This window comes from Barbatula barbatula (assembly GCF_947034865.1).
Source record: "Barbatula barbatula genome assembly, chromosome: 24".
Classification (NCBI taxonomy): Eukaryota; Metazoa; Chordata; class Actinopteri; order Cypriniformes; family Nemacheilidae; genus Barbatula; species Barbatula barbatula.
Window position 1 is genome coordinate 14,220,293 of NC_136787.1, and position 16,867 is coordinate 14,237,159.

The 16,867-nt window shown below is 38.4% G+C and overlaps 1 protein-coding gene across 1 annotated transcript in view; it reads right to left on the bottom strand.

Moving 5' to 3' along the window:
- Window positions 1-10,656: 10,656 nt before the first annotated feature.
- The window catches only part of uvrag (UV radiation resistance associated gene), an 82,632-nt gene continuing 76,421 nt past the window's right edge, over window positions 10,657-16,867 (bottom strand). Inside the window, exon 15 of the mRNA XM_079448606.1 lies at window positions 10,657-11,524. Within this exon, the coding sequence (XP_079304732.1) occupies window positions 10,792-11,524 (733 nt within the window). The 3' untranslated portion in view covers window positions 10,657-10,791. The remainder of the gene's footprint in view (window positions 11,525-16,867) is intronic.

The window sequence follows — 16,867 nt, forward strand, 5'->3', positions numbered from 1 at the left end:
TTCAAGATATCTATTGTAGATAAAGAGAAGAAAATGTGTGCATTTTAGTCAGTTAGGTTGGAATCCATCAGGTTGCTCAAGTGAAATATTCCAACCTCAAAATCCATGCCTCAACCGAGCTAAGCTTTGATGTCAGTTTGAGGGGCGTACAATATTAAAGACATCAGCCATGGGAGGGTTTGATCAAGCCCATCAATCATGACGCAGATGCCCGAGCAGTGGGTCATGTTCAGCATCGAACACACAGTAAATAAAATTAAATCCCCCCCTACCAAGATTTAAGTACATATTCATCCAGCTTCATCTCAAATGAGACCTGATGACGTGGACTAAAAGGAACATCAAGAACAAGTTTGGCGAAGGTCGGTTTGGATTTAGTTCCATGCCAGCAGGGTTCCCGAATCTAGAGACATAGGAACGTGGGGCAGATCTCCAGGACCGTGATGCGTCTTAATGCAGACCATGCCGAGGTCGAGCAGGTCCGTCCATTTACTGCACTACCTGTCTATCTAATCCATAAAGCTTCTGGAAAACAGAAGAGTGGACACTGAAAAAAAGCAAGTTCAGAGAGGCTGTTTTTATACAGATGCAGAAGACAGACAAGCTCCTGTATTTGGTTAAAAGGTTGCGCTCATTGTTCAATCAAAAGTGGAAAGGTGGAAGTATTTTGCAGTGACCTGTTTGATGGGGCTCAGAGACCACCTGAGATGTTATAAATAATTATTCACCCCACACTCCACAAACACATGTGTGCTACTGTGAGTGTGTAACCTGAAAACCTCTTAAGAGATTTGCAGGGTCCAAAAATCTGAGACCACCAGTGAAACTGAATCTGGCTTCTGTTGGTTTTTATTCCTTAAAGTGATAGTTCACCCAAGAAATTCAGTCACCTCATGTAATTTCAAACCTGTATGATTTTCTTTCACAGAACACTTTCTTTTCACCTGAATGATGGTGGTACCCATTGGGTTGCATTGGTTTTGTGTCTCTACAATAGAAGTCAATGGGTACAGCCTTGATCGGTCACCAACATTCTTAAAAATATCCTCTTTTGTGTTCTGCAAAAGAAAAATAGTCATACAGGTTTGAAATGACAAAAGGGCGAGTAAATGGTACATTTTTGGGTGAACTATCATTTATGTTTTATTATAAGCATCTGAGCCAAACTATCTGACACATTTTGTAGTATTTAGTATTTTCTCATGTTACATGAACAGTAGGCTATACACTTAAGATGACATGTTCAAATGCTTCTCCAGTTCTTCTCAGACTGAGGTGACAAAACGCCAGAAACCAGAGATGAGAAAGTCTGACTGTGTAAGCAACAGCGGGGGTAAATCTGAGCAGTAAAAAGCCCCTCATAACCTTTACCTTTTCACCTTTCCCTTTATGAAACCCAAGTCATCTACCAGCAGCCTGTATTTCATTTCCCTTGTACACACATCTGCGAAAATTCACAAAAACTAAACCACTGAATCGCCGGGCCAACGTACGGCCTTCTGTACACACGTACACGCACGTATATAAACTTCCTCAGTGAGCGCTTTAATCATATTTCTGGCTCTTCCTCTTTTGCTGGAGTTATTCAGAGTCAACAAACAGTTTGGTTTAACAACTCAAATTCCTTTCGACAGCATCCAGGAATGTGTTTATGGAAAGGATGAGTGATTGATTTAAGACGACTTGACATGTCAGTTATAGACAGTCGTAATGGTTTTAGACAAGACTGTTTGCAGAAAGAATTTGCGTTTGGCACAGTTGAAGGTCTAAAATGTTTGTGTCATTTACACAGCATGATAGAATTAAGCTACAAACGTGGACAAATGCCTTGCTGTCTAAATAGGCAGCTGTATTCTAATGCGGCATCTTGTCACTTGTTGTAAACATGTATAACATAATTTTATTTACAAACGTACACTGCAAAAATGAATTTCTTAGTTTTTTTATACTTCGTCAGTACAAATATGTCAACAATCATACATTTACATGATAAGGAAAACAGCTTAATTTGTGTTTCTAAATTGAGTTGAAGTGAATTCAATTTATGCTTAAAACAAACAAAAATATCTGCCAATGGGGTAAGAAAAAAAAAAAGTTTACTGAATTAAGTTGACACATGAATAAGAATGCCTTAATATCTTCAAGTAAATGTGCTTTTGGAGAATTTACTGACAATTCTTTTGTTTGCATTGGACATTTGCAAGATATGAAAAATACTAAGAAATTATTTTTATAATTTAATAATAAGAAATCGATTACAGATATCCTTACCCATTCCATTGCATTACTCATGCATGTGAAGACTTCAAATGCAACAGAACACAAATATTACGAAACATACAGAATTTCTGTGCTAATGGACAGAAAAGGTGCATTAGAAGCCTTTGAAAGTAGATCTTCATCATCTCTTTTCCTTTAAGTCAGAAATAGCCCATTAACTGCCGCTTTTACCGAGAAACATGACACATTCTAAAAGGGTGCGTGTCCGTGTATATGGTCATACCCTGCCAATGAAGCCAAAGAGAAGAGGCTCATTTCTCTTTGGTCAGAGGTGAACGTTGTTGTCATTATAAACAAAGATGGCGGCTTTGGCTACTTTCATCTGCAAAAATGCAGAAAATCCCTTTTAATGAAGGTATCGTGTTTATCCATAACATGTTAACAAAATGCTGTATCAGGTGTCGCTGCGAGAAGCTATTTCAAAGTCAGGTAGCATAGCGAGAGGCTTCACTCTTCACATGATAATAATGTTTAAGTGCACACGCTATCCCATTTCATATCTCCACGTCGGATTAAAAGGTCGTGTCCACTGCGAGGTACAGTTTGTACAACAAGCACAAACAAGAAAATTATTAAATAATGATCTACATGCTAAATATTAGTCTGTTGGCAGTGTACAATCTTTTCTTTAAAACATTCTGAAATGTATTAGCTTAAGAAAGGAATTTACTGTGTGATACAAGCAAGCATTTCTTAATACATAAAAAATTCTAATAGAACTCATAAAACACAACAAGTTTTAATAAAAGTGATTTCTTTTGTACCAGCCTTTGTATATTTTATAATCTGGGATAAAAAACACAATTGTACACGCATTAAAAAGGGTTTTTATGTAATTTGTTTATTTTAAGTTATGACTCATCTTTCGCTACATATTTATGTCCAATCAATGCTCTCCAGAATGGATCTCCAAGTCACGGCTGTAACGTAACGTGACCTAAACAAAATAAATTCTCAATGTGGGCACCCTAAAATGTTTCCATAGATAATAAGACAGTAAAGAAAACTGCGGTTGTTAAACTATGTTGTGTATGTAGTGAAAGGCAAGGTCAAGAGCTTCCAAACTAATCAACCAAAATGATCTCTAACTTCTCTTTTTCCTTGCAGGACTGAAAGGTTTTTACAAGGTCAAGACTTTTTCAGGCTCAAGGGATCCACACATGAAACGCAACCATGTTTCCAACAGCGCAAACGTATTTGATGGCATCAAGGTCAAAAAGCTCTTTTCTCTTTTAAATAGTCTCATCTTGACACAGCAATGTGTCACAGCTGCAAACATTCATGGACCAAAGATATGTTTGTTTCTATAATTTGTGAGAAAACACAGAGAGAGAGAGAGACAGAAAGAGAGACGGAGAGAAAGAAAGAAAGTTTGGCCGACAAAAACAGAGCAAGCAAACTATTGAAAAACACAGTATTTCCACTTATGCAATGATAGATTTTTTGAGGGCCTTCATACTATACTTTTCTGGACCTAGTCTAAGCAACAACTTGGGCAGAGAAAAAAGTCTGAGCAGGAAGTGAGGAATGAACATTGCTTGCCAGGCCGACCACACTGCTGGATCCCTCAGTAGGGGTTCTGCAGGGAAGATCTGGCCTGGCATGCTCTTCACCATGTGGTTCTCTGGATTGAGAAAAAAATACCTCGACCGCATTCATATCACTTGCTCTGATGTGGAAAACCGCATGATAGTTTGAGGGAAACCATAAAGGCATAACACAGATAACAGTCAATTGTGTCTGTGCGCCTCAAAGCCAAATACTCAAATTTAGCGAGATGACCAATCCTGGGAGGTTGATTTTCTACACATATCTCTATAAATCATCAATTATTCACTTTCTGAAGATCAAATGAGGCTTAAATTTAATAATGGTTGGTCAATGTGTTGAAAAACAATGACAGCTTGGAGAAATGTTCTGATTGGCTGGTTTCATCTAGAGACCCACATCGACATCCAAAACTGTTAGCGAGCGATACAATGGGTGAATCTGATGGCTCTTTTGGGAGTAAAGTTGGGAAATGAATGGTTTATTGAAACCAGCTTTATGAAAATAAATGAATGTGGTTGTGTCCTCATATAGCCCAGTTTGTCAAAAGTAAGTCAGCGTTACATTAGCCCGCATGTCATGCTGTTTGATAGTCCAAATAGGTCCTCCTCTCTGGCACCACTCATTCTCTTACAAAAGACAGTTTTTTTTTAAATACACTCAAGGCAATTCAAGTGCGAAAAGACGTAAAATCATAAAAAGGAAATATGAAACCTTTATCACAGTTTATCAAAATGTTCATGTTACATTGCAATTATAAACCTACGGATTAGTCACCACTTAAAAGGACAAATTCTGTGATATTATACTGGTTCTTACACAAATGAACAATATGTCATTTAAAGAGATATACTAGAATTGGAAATAGACTTTAAAAGTATCATTATTATTGTAGCTAATGTACAATGTCCACACAAATTTGACAAAATAAATGACGAGTTAATTTGCAAAAACAGATAACTCCAACCTGCAGTTGGGTTGTTTTGATTAAGTAAGAATAACCTCAAAATACAGCTAACTAACACAATTTAATACAGTAAAAAAATTATTACACAAAAAAATCTAAACAAAAAAAATTGCAAATGAACTCCTCAATTATTAAGTACATGTAATATAATACAGTTGTTCACTACTATGATTTACTCTGAAACCATTCTTGTTGATGTTTACTGTACCTGGAATCGTATTCCAAGCAAATGTTTGCCTTCTAGCTTTTCATACTGCGATGAGCACATGACTGAGACTATACAGCGAACCAGGATGGATTCTGGCTCTGGCCTTCAAACGTTTTGCCTGTGCTTATGTTCATCCCCATTCGAGGACCACAAAGGTTTGCTTATATCCAAATCTAAACGTGTTTACAGATGAACTGCCATCTCCAATCTCAATCTCATATCCAACAGGAAGGTGCAAGAGATTATAGTTTAACCCATCTGCTTGGAGGTTTCAAGTTTAAATGTTTTTTGAAAAAACATCAGTAGACGGTTAAACTGTATAACTGATATGCTAGGTGACATATCACTACATGCTCGGCTTTGCTTGATTTCCCAGACACACACCACCAACCTTTGAGTTTGGCAGGGAGTAAGCGGTCTATATGAAAGGGTATCTTCGAGCTGAACATGTCAAGACAGGTACATCAAGTAAATTAAAAAAGGTTGAGCTCAAAATCTCAAAGTTCCAGTCTCAGGGGTTAAAATGACCAGTCCAATATTTCCAAAGTTTTCTCTGCAGATAGAGAAGCATTACAGCACACTGTCAAAATTCAACTTGTGTGTGTCTGTGTAGACACGAGGAGAAATATAATCAGACCACCTCGCAAACCCTACAGTCCCTCTGAAGCACTTGCGATATAAAACCGCATCAGGCGTAGCGCGGTGAGCTATAGGGTTTATGAGCATCATGCTCAACCCAGATAACCTATAGTGCGCCGTCTGCCAAATCCTCATTTTACATCCCCCGTCTTGAAACATAATATCAAGAATATATTTCGTCTTCTCCAATACTCCCTCAAACGTTTCTTCTCTTGAGCTTCATCTGTTCTCACCAACATTCTTCATTCACACAAACTATCCTGTTTTTATGACCTCCATCATGTGTTCATCTTTTAAACTCCCGAGTTACAAATGAATTTGGAACAATAAACCAAAGGAATTTAAATAGATCAGGACCAATCCCCTCGTGATGACTGCAAGGAATATAAGGCGGCGTTGGCTTTCCTTGAAGAGCAAAGAACAATAGAGAACTAATTTAATTTCTGATTCACGTCTTTAATGCATCATCAGGTAAGAAGATTTATAAAGTAATTGTGCATCACATTGTCCACCATAAATCATATATGGCTGAATTTGATGCACAGTCATTCTTCACAACACAAAAGCACAGCCATGTGCAATGTCTAGAATAACATATACATCACAACACTCAAACACAAAAGCTTTCACTGCAAATATGATCCTCCGATGCCGTTATGAGGGGGATTACAGTGATTTTGTTACCTATTGTTAAAAAAAGGTTAGTCTTTTGTAAGTCAGGGAGTTTTCCGTGTTTTTCTCTTAGCTCTGGTGTCGATTACGTCATTGGCACCTGGTTAAGATAATTATAGAAAACCATGCAGTGTTAATTTGGTACAAAGCGCGAACTCAAGCCGGCAAAGAGATGATGTCAGTCTTAAAACATCGTGTCTACAGGTCATTTTAAGCAGAGGTCGTGGTGGAACTGTCACGGTCACCTGAATGTTATTCTGCTCGTAGTTTATACGGGCCAAAGCGTTCCAATTTAAATACTGATACAGATCCAATAATATCCGTTACCCTCAAATGCGTTTCAAGAGGATAAACATGAGAAAACAAAGAACTACCAAAGTTCTGTCTCATTAGAGCTTTTGGATAAAACACGATGTTATTCTAAGCAATGAGACAAAGAGCAACACTTTCAGAATGCCAGAGTGTAATTTGTTCTTTTGGGAGGGGAGATGGCGTTGACGGGCGATTGGATGGCAAGACAAGAGAGCAAAATAAATGAAACTAATAAGTCTAGATGATGTTGGTGTTTAAAGGGATAGTTCACCCAAACATTACTCACCATCTTGTTAAACCTGTAAGGCTTTCTTCTGCAAAACACAAAGGAAGATATTTTGAAGAATGTTGGTAACCGAACAAAGGCGGTACCCATGGACTTCTATTGTATGGACACAAAACCAATGCAAGCCAATCAGTACCGTAGTTGTTCGGTTACCAACTTCCAAATATCTTTTTTTATGTTCTGCAGAAGAAAGCCATACAGGTTTGAGAAGACAAGAGGGCGTGTTAATGATGACGTAATTTTTACTTTACGGTGTACTATCACTTTAAGAAGCAAATATTTGAATGGCTTAGCAAAGTGATGTGGAATCGTGAATGCACCTATGAAGGACATGGGGTCAAAGATTATAGATTTGAACAATAACTTTTAGGGGAAAAAGTTAAAGGTTCAATACGGAAGTCCAACATTCCAGTAGAAAGAGCCAATCATCAATGACAACTATTATCCAATCGATGACAATTATTTATGGGAGGGGCTATGAACAGTCTTTGCACATTAGCTGTAGCAGGAGCAACTGAAATAAATCAGGTTTGAGCCAATGGAACAAAATGAATATATAGTTCATGTCAAGTTTAATGTTTGGTAGGTAATATGTTATTTTATCGTGACCCATGCCAACATTTTTGTATGAATCTGTTTTCTCCTATTCCGTTAAATAGGACTTGGTCTTGTTTGACCGAAATAGCTGCCCGGAGGCACTGCAAATATGGCCGCCGGCTTCAATACAAGGATTAAATAAATTGTATCATGCAGATAAAAGCATAAACAATAAGCTGCATAGCAGACCGAAAAATGCAACTTGCATACATTTTTTTTTCAAAAGCTCTTGATCTATTGCCTTCCTTTTTCTGATGCGTCTGACAGATTGTTTTCATGGTAATTTGGTTTGGCTAATTGCACAGGGAGGACAACATCACTCACACGTTTAAGTCTAGCATGAAGATATTTGTAAAGGCCAAACTATAAAACAAGCATCTACAATTTATCAAACAAACCAGGTCTTTGGAATCACAGATACTGGGAAATATAAATAACTTTGAATGCGCATAAAACATTTGTTACACAAATAATATGAGACCAGATGTCCCAACTGGTCTAAACAGAATCATCTGAACAAACATGTCTTATTTAACAACCTGCAATGCTGATTTATAAAGGATTTGGGAGTTCTAGTACTGCAGTAGGGGGAAATTATGTGGTTACTGTTTGCTGCGCTGTCTGACTTTCTGGCTGTTATTGTTGTGCGGTGATGTTAAGAGTTCATCTTTTGAGGTTTGTTGATTGTCGACGTTATTGATGCTTGTGTGTTACAGGCTACTGTATTGTATGAAACAACTGCATGGAGTATTCACCTAACCAGCCAGAGAAAAAGCTATTCTGTCCAACAATTAACGTAAAAAATACATAAAATAAAAATGATGTATCTGCATTGAAAGAGACCACGTAAAGATAAAGCAAGATAAACCAACATCTGCAGAAAGCTTTGTTGGTTTAAGACATAAATATTCTATACAGCCAATGCTGCTCTCCCTAAACTAGTCTTATACCATCCCATAATACACAAGGCGCATTCACACATTCCAGAAATTCAGTCACCATGGCAGTGGCATCACTTGCTCCTCTGCCATGTCAGCGGGGTGATGTGATTTTCCAGCTAAACCAGCTGCTGGATCAGCCTTCAATCCCAGAATTCCACACACCTGCAGTGGATTAACCCTCTGAAAAGACAGTGACTGCTCGGAGTCCTTGAAAGAGTCTTCACTCCACAGCTCCTCCATCTTAAGAGCTCACACGAGGATCTCCTACACATGGTATCAGATAAATTTCCTTAAGCGGCAGGACAACAGTGGGAACAGAGTCGCAATGTCAACATCTGTCACAGAAACTTTATGCTGGTATACATGCAAATTAATTTGATGGAAAAGCACATTATATACATGTTAATCTTATAATTTTTTGGACATTATAATGGCATTGGATTTTTGACTGGGCCTTTTTTACTAACATGCATGTTATCCTTTAGAAATATTCTTTAAATATAAAATGTAAAAGAAACGTTTAAATTGTCAAATTTTTGATCAAGTCGTTAAAAAATACAGGTCTGTGTCTGCTGTCAAAGGTCTCCAGAAACACTGGCAGTGTTAGTTCGTCTATTATTTGTTACAACAAATAATTAGCCAATTACAAATAGCTTGTAGAAATTGTGTAAGATCATAGACGTGCCTAAATATGTTATTGAAATACAAAACATTCCCTATATGAAACGAACTGAATATAAGTCAGGGATGAAGATAAGAACAAAACCTTCACCTCACAATTCCTTTTTTTAAACTGTGATCTTTAATAATAAAACACCCTTCATACAAAAGTATATGTACAATGTCATAGCAATTTATGGTAACACATTTCTTGCATTTGCCTTGAATATTACATGCATCAACAGCAAGACTAAGGAAAAAGATAAGAAATAAAACCAAGGTTTTAGGCCAGGATGAAGTTGTCAATCTCAACGTTCACCATTTCTTTCTAGCATAACTGGTACTTTATTACATTCATGACGCAAGAGTATGAAAAGCAGATTTGAAAAAGGAAACCAGAAAGAATGCTATCTCACTTTTAAGTGCTGAATACTAGACGGGGAACATTAATACGAGTCATGAAAGATCAGTCTGCAAGTTGTTTTTGAGGAAATGGCATTGCCGAGTTCAATGAAAAGCCCTAAACGAAATATAATGACGAACTAGACAAATGGCAGTTAATGCAGAGGAACGGCCACCTTATTATTAACATGATACAATTCTCATTATTTAGTTTTTATGATATATCAATGAATGTACAACGTGGTGAAAGTTTTTAAACCTGATGGTCATTTTTTAAGCTAAAAGTAAAATTCGGAGAAAACTACACCGAAACAACCATGCACATATCTGCTAAACTTTAAAAAGCATGTTCTTCAAGGTCACGCTAACCAAGATTTCAATGAAGCTCTGTGTTTATCTAACTGTATGAGATGTTGTTGCGCAACTTTTACATGGCGTCTACACTAGAGGCAACGGATGTCGTGTGCTGCTGCAAGCGGCTGTGTGAAAGCATTAATGTTCACTAAAAATTCAATTAGCTGATTCTAAAATGGCAAAAGAGGAGGGATCGTGTTGACTGGTGTTATGTCAAAATTGTTTTGTAAAGTATACAAAGAAATCATAGAAGTTCATTTATGACAATTAATACCGGCATAACAGGGGCCTGTCAACTTCTAGTATAGCCAGCTTTGTGGGTTATTAAGGGAGTTCATTTAGTTTGTCTTTACTGTCTTAGCCAATGAGGTACAAGGTGACCATTCCAAAACTCAATACAAGATCTAAATAGAAGAGTGGGTGCTTGTATTTGTTCTTTACAGGACTCGGGTGTGGTAAATGAGAAAGGGTGTCATTGGTGCGTTGTAAATTCCTCGCACTTTCTGTGCACCTGCATCGATCCGGGCGTCAAGGTCGGTATATTTTAAGTCTGCTCTCGGATTGGTCCGCGGCGTAGTCATACTGAATGGCATTCAGAACTGTGCATCCCAACCCACGCACCCAGAAAGACAGCCACCAATCATTTCAACCACAAACATCCCGTTTATTTGACTTTAAAGGATTATAGAAATACTTTTTGAAGTGCAAAGTCAATATTCCAGATTTTTCCTATTAATATTAATAATTAATATAATAATTAATATAACAATATTAATAACAATAATATATTTCTTCATGTAATGTCTACTTGTTGCAGTTGGGGTGGAATATTATGCGAGCTCAGCCTAATGTCACCGTCCTACTTGGGCACCTGCTATCTTTAACCTCCGAGCCCGTTTCTCCAGGTCCACATTCTGTCTTCAAATCATTTTTCTGAGTTCTTCCGAGGCCGTCGGAAGCTAGACATGTTCTCTAGTGCATATATGCGGCGTGAGACCTCCTCAATCCCAGCGGCGTCAAACTCCCCCAGCACCTGTTCGTCGCACTCGACCGCCACCGCGTGCTCCACTGGAATACACGGGTAATCGTCCAGTCTCTCGCCTCCGCCCAATCCTAAACCCATTCCCAAACCAAGCCCCGTGGCCTCTGTGCCCATTATCTCCTCAGCCTGCTCCACCGAGCAGCAAAGCTCCACACCACCCACAACACTCAATCCTGCACCTTCACTAGGCATGGCTGAGCCATTCAGGGTCCCTGGGTGATGGAGGGCCGAGTTGGTGATACAGTCAGAAGGTATGGTACAACTTGCTATGTCTATAGGCATCTCCACAGGTACCTCCACTGTCTCTGGGTGTGCCTCGGTTACAGCCTCCACTTCTCCATCCCCAACAGCATTTACGGTTGTGGCTATTTCCGGGCTTGCGGGTAAAACTGCAGACAGCTCAGGTGGAACCTCGATAGCGGGTTGAGCTGTGGCTGTGGTGTAACTGGGTGGAGGTGTTCTGTATTTCTGTCTGTCAGTGTCGGAACTAGCCCGCTTCTTGACGCTCTGTTCAGGGGAGCTGGTCTGGGTCGGAAAGCCCACTTCAGATGCAGTGGAGACGCTGAGCTGAGATTTCAGAGGAACAGGGATAGACGTGGAGACACGGTGCCTATCACTGGCAGAGTGTGAGAGAGAGAGAGAGAGAGAGAGAGAGAGAGGAAGAGAAGCAGATGGTTAAAATTCTGTAGTATTTACCTAAAAGGACTAGACTCCAAAAATCACAATTTGGATTTTAAAAATAAACATAAAAGTACATTACATCCTCCAAACCACGAATGGCTTTCTTATTTTCCTCAACCATAATTGTCTGCTAAATACCTAAATGTCAATGTACAACCTCCAGATGTTAACTTTCACCTATGCGTCAGATGAGAGCGTGAAGGAAGTAAACTCATGAGTGTGAAGATGCTGCTGTCAGTTCAGGCTCTTTGGTGCTAATGGATTATCTCATAATTCATTTACACACATTGAGAGTCTGGGAGATCTCAGCAAGAACCTCTGATCCTAAACCTCGCACTCGCACTGGTATAAATACACTCGCACCACCCTAAAACACACACAGCTGTTGGACAACATACATCTAATGAAATCGAACAAAGTAGAACAACTGTAGGATTCGTCATCCTTCAAGAAGAACTTTCACAAATAGTTTTGAAATGAGCTGCAATGTTATATAGAATTATCACAATGCATAAGTATAAACGGCGATATTGGTATTATTTTAAAACAAACTATTTTAAAGACATAATTTAGCTACAAAGTCAAACTACAATGGAGCAGCTACACACAACACTACCCCCCAAAATGCTTTGCGCGCCACCTAATTTGGACGAAGTCGTTATTTTATAACATTGAAACCTTCATATACAGGTGCTACAGGTTATAGCCGTTCCCCTGGTGAAGCGAAGTTCTTTTCTGTGGGCGGATGGACAGGCTATTTTGCTCTATAGCCAATTAGAAAAGTTGCTCCAAACCAAAAATAAGCAAGGAAACTTGGTCCCAAATTCCTCATCAGTTCTCTGAAAACAAATATTTAACGGTTCACCAGTAATACCACGGTATGAATTTCTGATTTGCAAAATAATCGTGTGTTTTGACTGTTTGGCACGTAATTAGCTCCAGTTTTTACATGTGAAATTGAGAAAGACGTTCCACATGAAACGTTACTGTGAACGAAACTGTAGCTTTTCAAAACACCAGTCAGGCATCAGAAATGTATCTGTAAAGCATTAGAGTGCATGTCAAAAAGCAACGTGTCGCTTGCGGTTTACTAATCACAACCTCTGGAAACAACCCGTTCAACTTAGAATCTGGACTTTGCAATAATTTCTGGTTATAAAAACAAAAAAAATCCCCTTACTCCTCAACGTAGAGTTTACAAAACCGCGTTTAACACCACCCGAGCTTTAATAACTCAATTCTGCCATACAACGTGACTTTATTTTGTTAAACACCATGAATGAAACCGTTAAAATGTTCATTAAATTCATTAAAATGTGTTCAAAAACTCATTCAATGAATGCCATTTTACATAACACATCAATCTGCTCAATCTGTCCATCTGTGGGGAAAAGCAGCTTGTTGTCGTCCACAATTTTCTAAATGATTTTATCGTACCGTGTTACTTTTTCAGTTCCAGTTCACTGCGCAACCCCAACAGAATCTCATGCATGCGTTATGTAGATATGTAAAACATATGTGCTCCATCCAGCAAAGTGTTTAGACGTCAAAGCCCTAAGCAGGACAAAATAAAGCATTTCTTGTTTGGAACAGCGGGCTATTTGTTACCATGTGCTTTCCCTTCTAAATGAGTTCCACTAAACATGTGTCAAACCGCAACGCTTAATCAAGAGCACGGGGCCCGCAGTGTATGGTAGATGGTGTGGGGCTCGCCAGCAAATGTGTGTGCGTGAAGAGGGGGATATTCACACTGAAGCATGCCAGACAAATCTCCCAGAACCATCATAATATTTTACATGCAAAACACTTTTTTATTAAGGCCAATCAGGCTTTCCCAAAACGTCTTGCTTCTCCAAATGATGAGAGCGGAGCGCTGGCAGGGCAAGAGAACATATCTCAGGGCTTCCTGTGTTGGAATGGGTGGCGGTCTGGGAGTGAACAAAGAGATATAACAGCAGCAGCGGTGAATGTTCTTGTAAAACAGACTTTGGAAGGGAAAACGGATTCGAACCACCCTGGAGGCATTTGGGAAACCACAAATTCTCCACAATTGGGCAAGAAGTGAAAATAAATGTAGGATGACGATAAATACAAAAGGATAGTTTAAATAATGTTGGTTTATGTTCTTACACCTTTTAGTACAGCCACATATACTGCAAGAGTTCTGCTGCCAATACGGTCCCTTAAGAGCATATGTGTATATTTTAATTATTATCATCTTTTTTAGATGCATCTTTAAATAAATGTTTATTGTGGAAATTTGATAAAAAACCTTCACAAAAAATAATAAAGTCTTAACTAAATTAAGAGAATAAAAATATAATGTGTATATGTAATCTTATCGCAAATATAAATATTATATAAAAAAATATTCAATATTCTAAAATGAACTAAAATGTACTTTACACATTCTGATAGATTGCATATATTATTATTTTATTTACTTAACATTATTATTTATAGGTATTTTTTACAATAATAAATTGAAATTTTTTCGAGACTAGGGATGTCAAGATTATGAAATTTGGTTGACCATTAATTGTCTATTAAATAATTACAATTATAGCGATTCATTCTGTTTTAAGGCTTTGACAATTATAAAGATTCATTACAATTAATTTACTCGACGAAGAAAATACATAACCTTAAGAAAAGTGAAAATTCTCTAAATATCTAATGACAATAACAGAAAAGACTGTCTTGAGCACTCACACTAAAACTGAGATATGATGATGGTGTCGTCTTGCTGTTCAGATGCAGCAGCCTAGACTCACTTTAATAAAACTAAAAATACAAAGCTGATTCAAATGATATGATGGAGAAATGTAATTTGAATGTACATGTGAGTCCAGATCAAGAATGGTGGATTGAAAATGCTACAGATTGCAGACAACCCTGGTTTGTACGAATTAACAATAATTGCAGATATCTGAAATAATTGTAATTATGTCCAATAATTGCGTGAGACGATTATTTAATAATTGTAACAGCCCTAAACTTTTTAACAGTAGTGTACAGTATATACTGCAGTCTTACATAAAATAACAGATGCAACAGATGTTAAGTAGACTGTTCCAACTCTGCACATCACATACATCAATGATGATCAAACTATGAAATATGAAATTTTCCTTTGCTCTTATTCGGATCCAAGAAAGAGATTTTTCAGATTACAGAAGAGCTGGTACGCATTTAGACAAAACTAGCGTTGCAAAAAAACGGCTCACGCTAATATTTACCTATTGTTATAAAAATGCATTGTATATTGGGACGCCAAATTGTTTCCTGGTTCCTGGTCTGATCACGCTCCAGTAACAAGGTTTCACTGTTTACACAAATCATTCATAACACAAATACTGACAGAAATCCTTGCACATGTGGGACTGTTTCCAGCTACGTCACCGCCAAAGCCTTTATAGCGATAAGGATGCGCTCTGGCTCTTCTAATAGGAATGCATTTCTGACGGTGCGACTGTCTGATTGTAAATAATAACGGAACGTTGGAGGAACGCTGGGAGAATGTTGGAGGACAATTTCAACAGATGTGAACGGGAACGCATATCAGGGCGTCATCCACAGAGACAGCTTCATCCCACTCTGTGCAAATCTATCTCGACAGCTTCAAGGGTTCCTCTCTCGGATTTATTTCCTAGTGCTGTGTTTGTGCTTTTCTGCAAAATTCGAAATAAAAACGGACAATTATCTTAGGTTGTTCTGTGGGGTTATGCCGAGTTGATAGACACTGGGTGTAGTTTCTACAATACTACTAAACAGAATAAGTAAAATATGTCATTTTCAACTGCTCAGAAAACCGGAAGCCGCACCCCCAAACCTATACTATTGGTTGAGCCAATTCACGCACTGTTCAACCGGACAAACAAAGTGAAAGTGCCTGTACCACAAAAACACATTAAACTGTCAGAAGAAAGCATTCAAAGTGTTTTTATATCTAAGTGTACCTGGGATTAAGGGATTACTGTGGGTGGACATCCAAAAAATTGTGTGTCATACATCAGGCATACCTTCAAACTATTTGACACCTTGTTGTACAGTTCTGTAACGAAAGAGGCGCATTATGGATCATTTTCACGAATAGATTGAAAAGCATCGGTTCTAACGGTCCATATATGGTTTTTCAAAACTTAGATGGGAGGAGCTAAAGAAAGCGGAGGGGCACAGAAGGACATTCTGTTAAAAGATGATGACTTATGGTATCAGTGTAGCACTTTTACCAGCATTCCAGAAGATTCGGCAGAACCCACCCTACAGTTTCCATCCTAGGGACCAGTCAAATCCGCCCCTTTAATTCCAGACGGACCCCCTACGCCTCACTGTCTTCACCCACACTCGAGAGCTCAATGGTGCGGCTGCAGGACCTCTCAAGCACTGCCAGAGTCCTGCACGGATGTCGTGCCATAAATAAGAGAATGTTTCGCATTTTCGGTTTGAACTCGGCGGGACACGTCATTAACACAGCAGTGCCACGTCCTCCACCCCCATCTGCCTTTCAATGTCTCCTCTCTCTGTTCAGTCCTACACTCCATCTATTGCTTATTACCGGAAACCGGGAACTGTTTAGAACCGTTTTGTTTTTACGAACTGATGGGGTGATTTTTATGACAGTTCTGTTAATGTAATGCATTCTCAAAGTTATGTGAATGTTATTTTTATAAAAATCCACAGTATACATTGCACGTTTATACATTACACAGTATTATTACTATTCGCTAAATTTTTCATTTAGGTTAAAGTAATAGTTCACCCTAAAATGAAAATTCTGTCATTTTATACTCACTGTCATGTCATTTCAACCCTGTATGACTTTTCTTTCTTCCGCAGCACACAAAAGAAGATGTTTTGAAGGATGTTTTTAACTGGCAACCATAAACGCATTGGTTTTAGAAGTAGATGGGTGCCAGCGCTGTTCGGTTACCAACTTTCTTCAAAATATCTTCTTTTGTGATATGCGGAAGAAAGAAAGCCTTACAGGTTGAGTACACGATGACAAACTTTTCATTTAAGGGTGAACTATCACTTTAAGGTCAAATATTCTTCAAGCATTATTATTCTATAGGAATTGTTCAATTAACTGTACCACAACAGAACCAGAATCAATACAATTCTCATGGTTACTATCCCTATTGTTCAAATTTACCATGACGCTTACTCTCTCTGCTATCGTTTTGCTTCTTTACACCATTTAGCATCTCACAATGTTCCAGATCTAACTGGACTGGCAGGCAGAAGAAATCGCAGACACGCATGAGAGAAATTATGG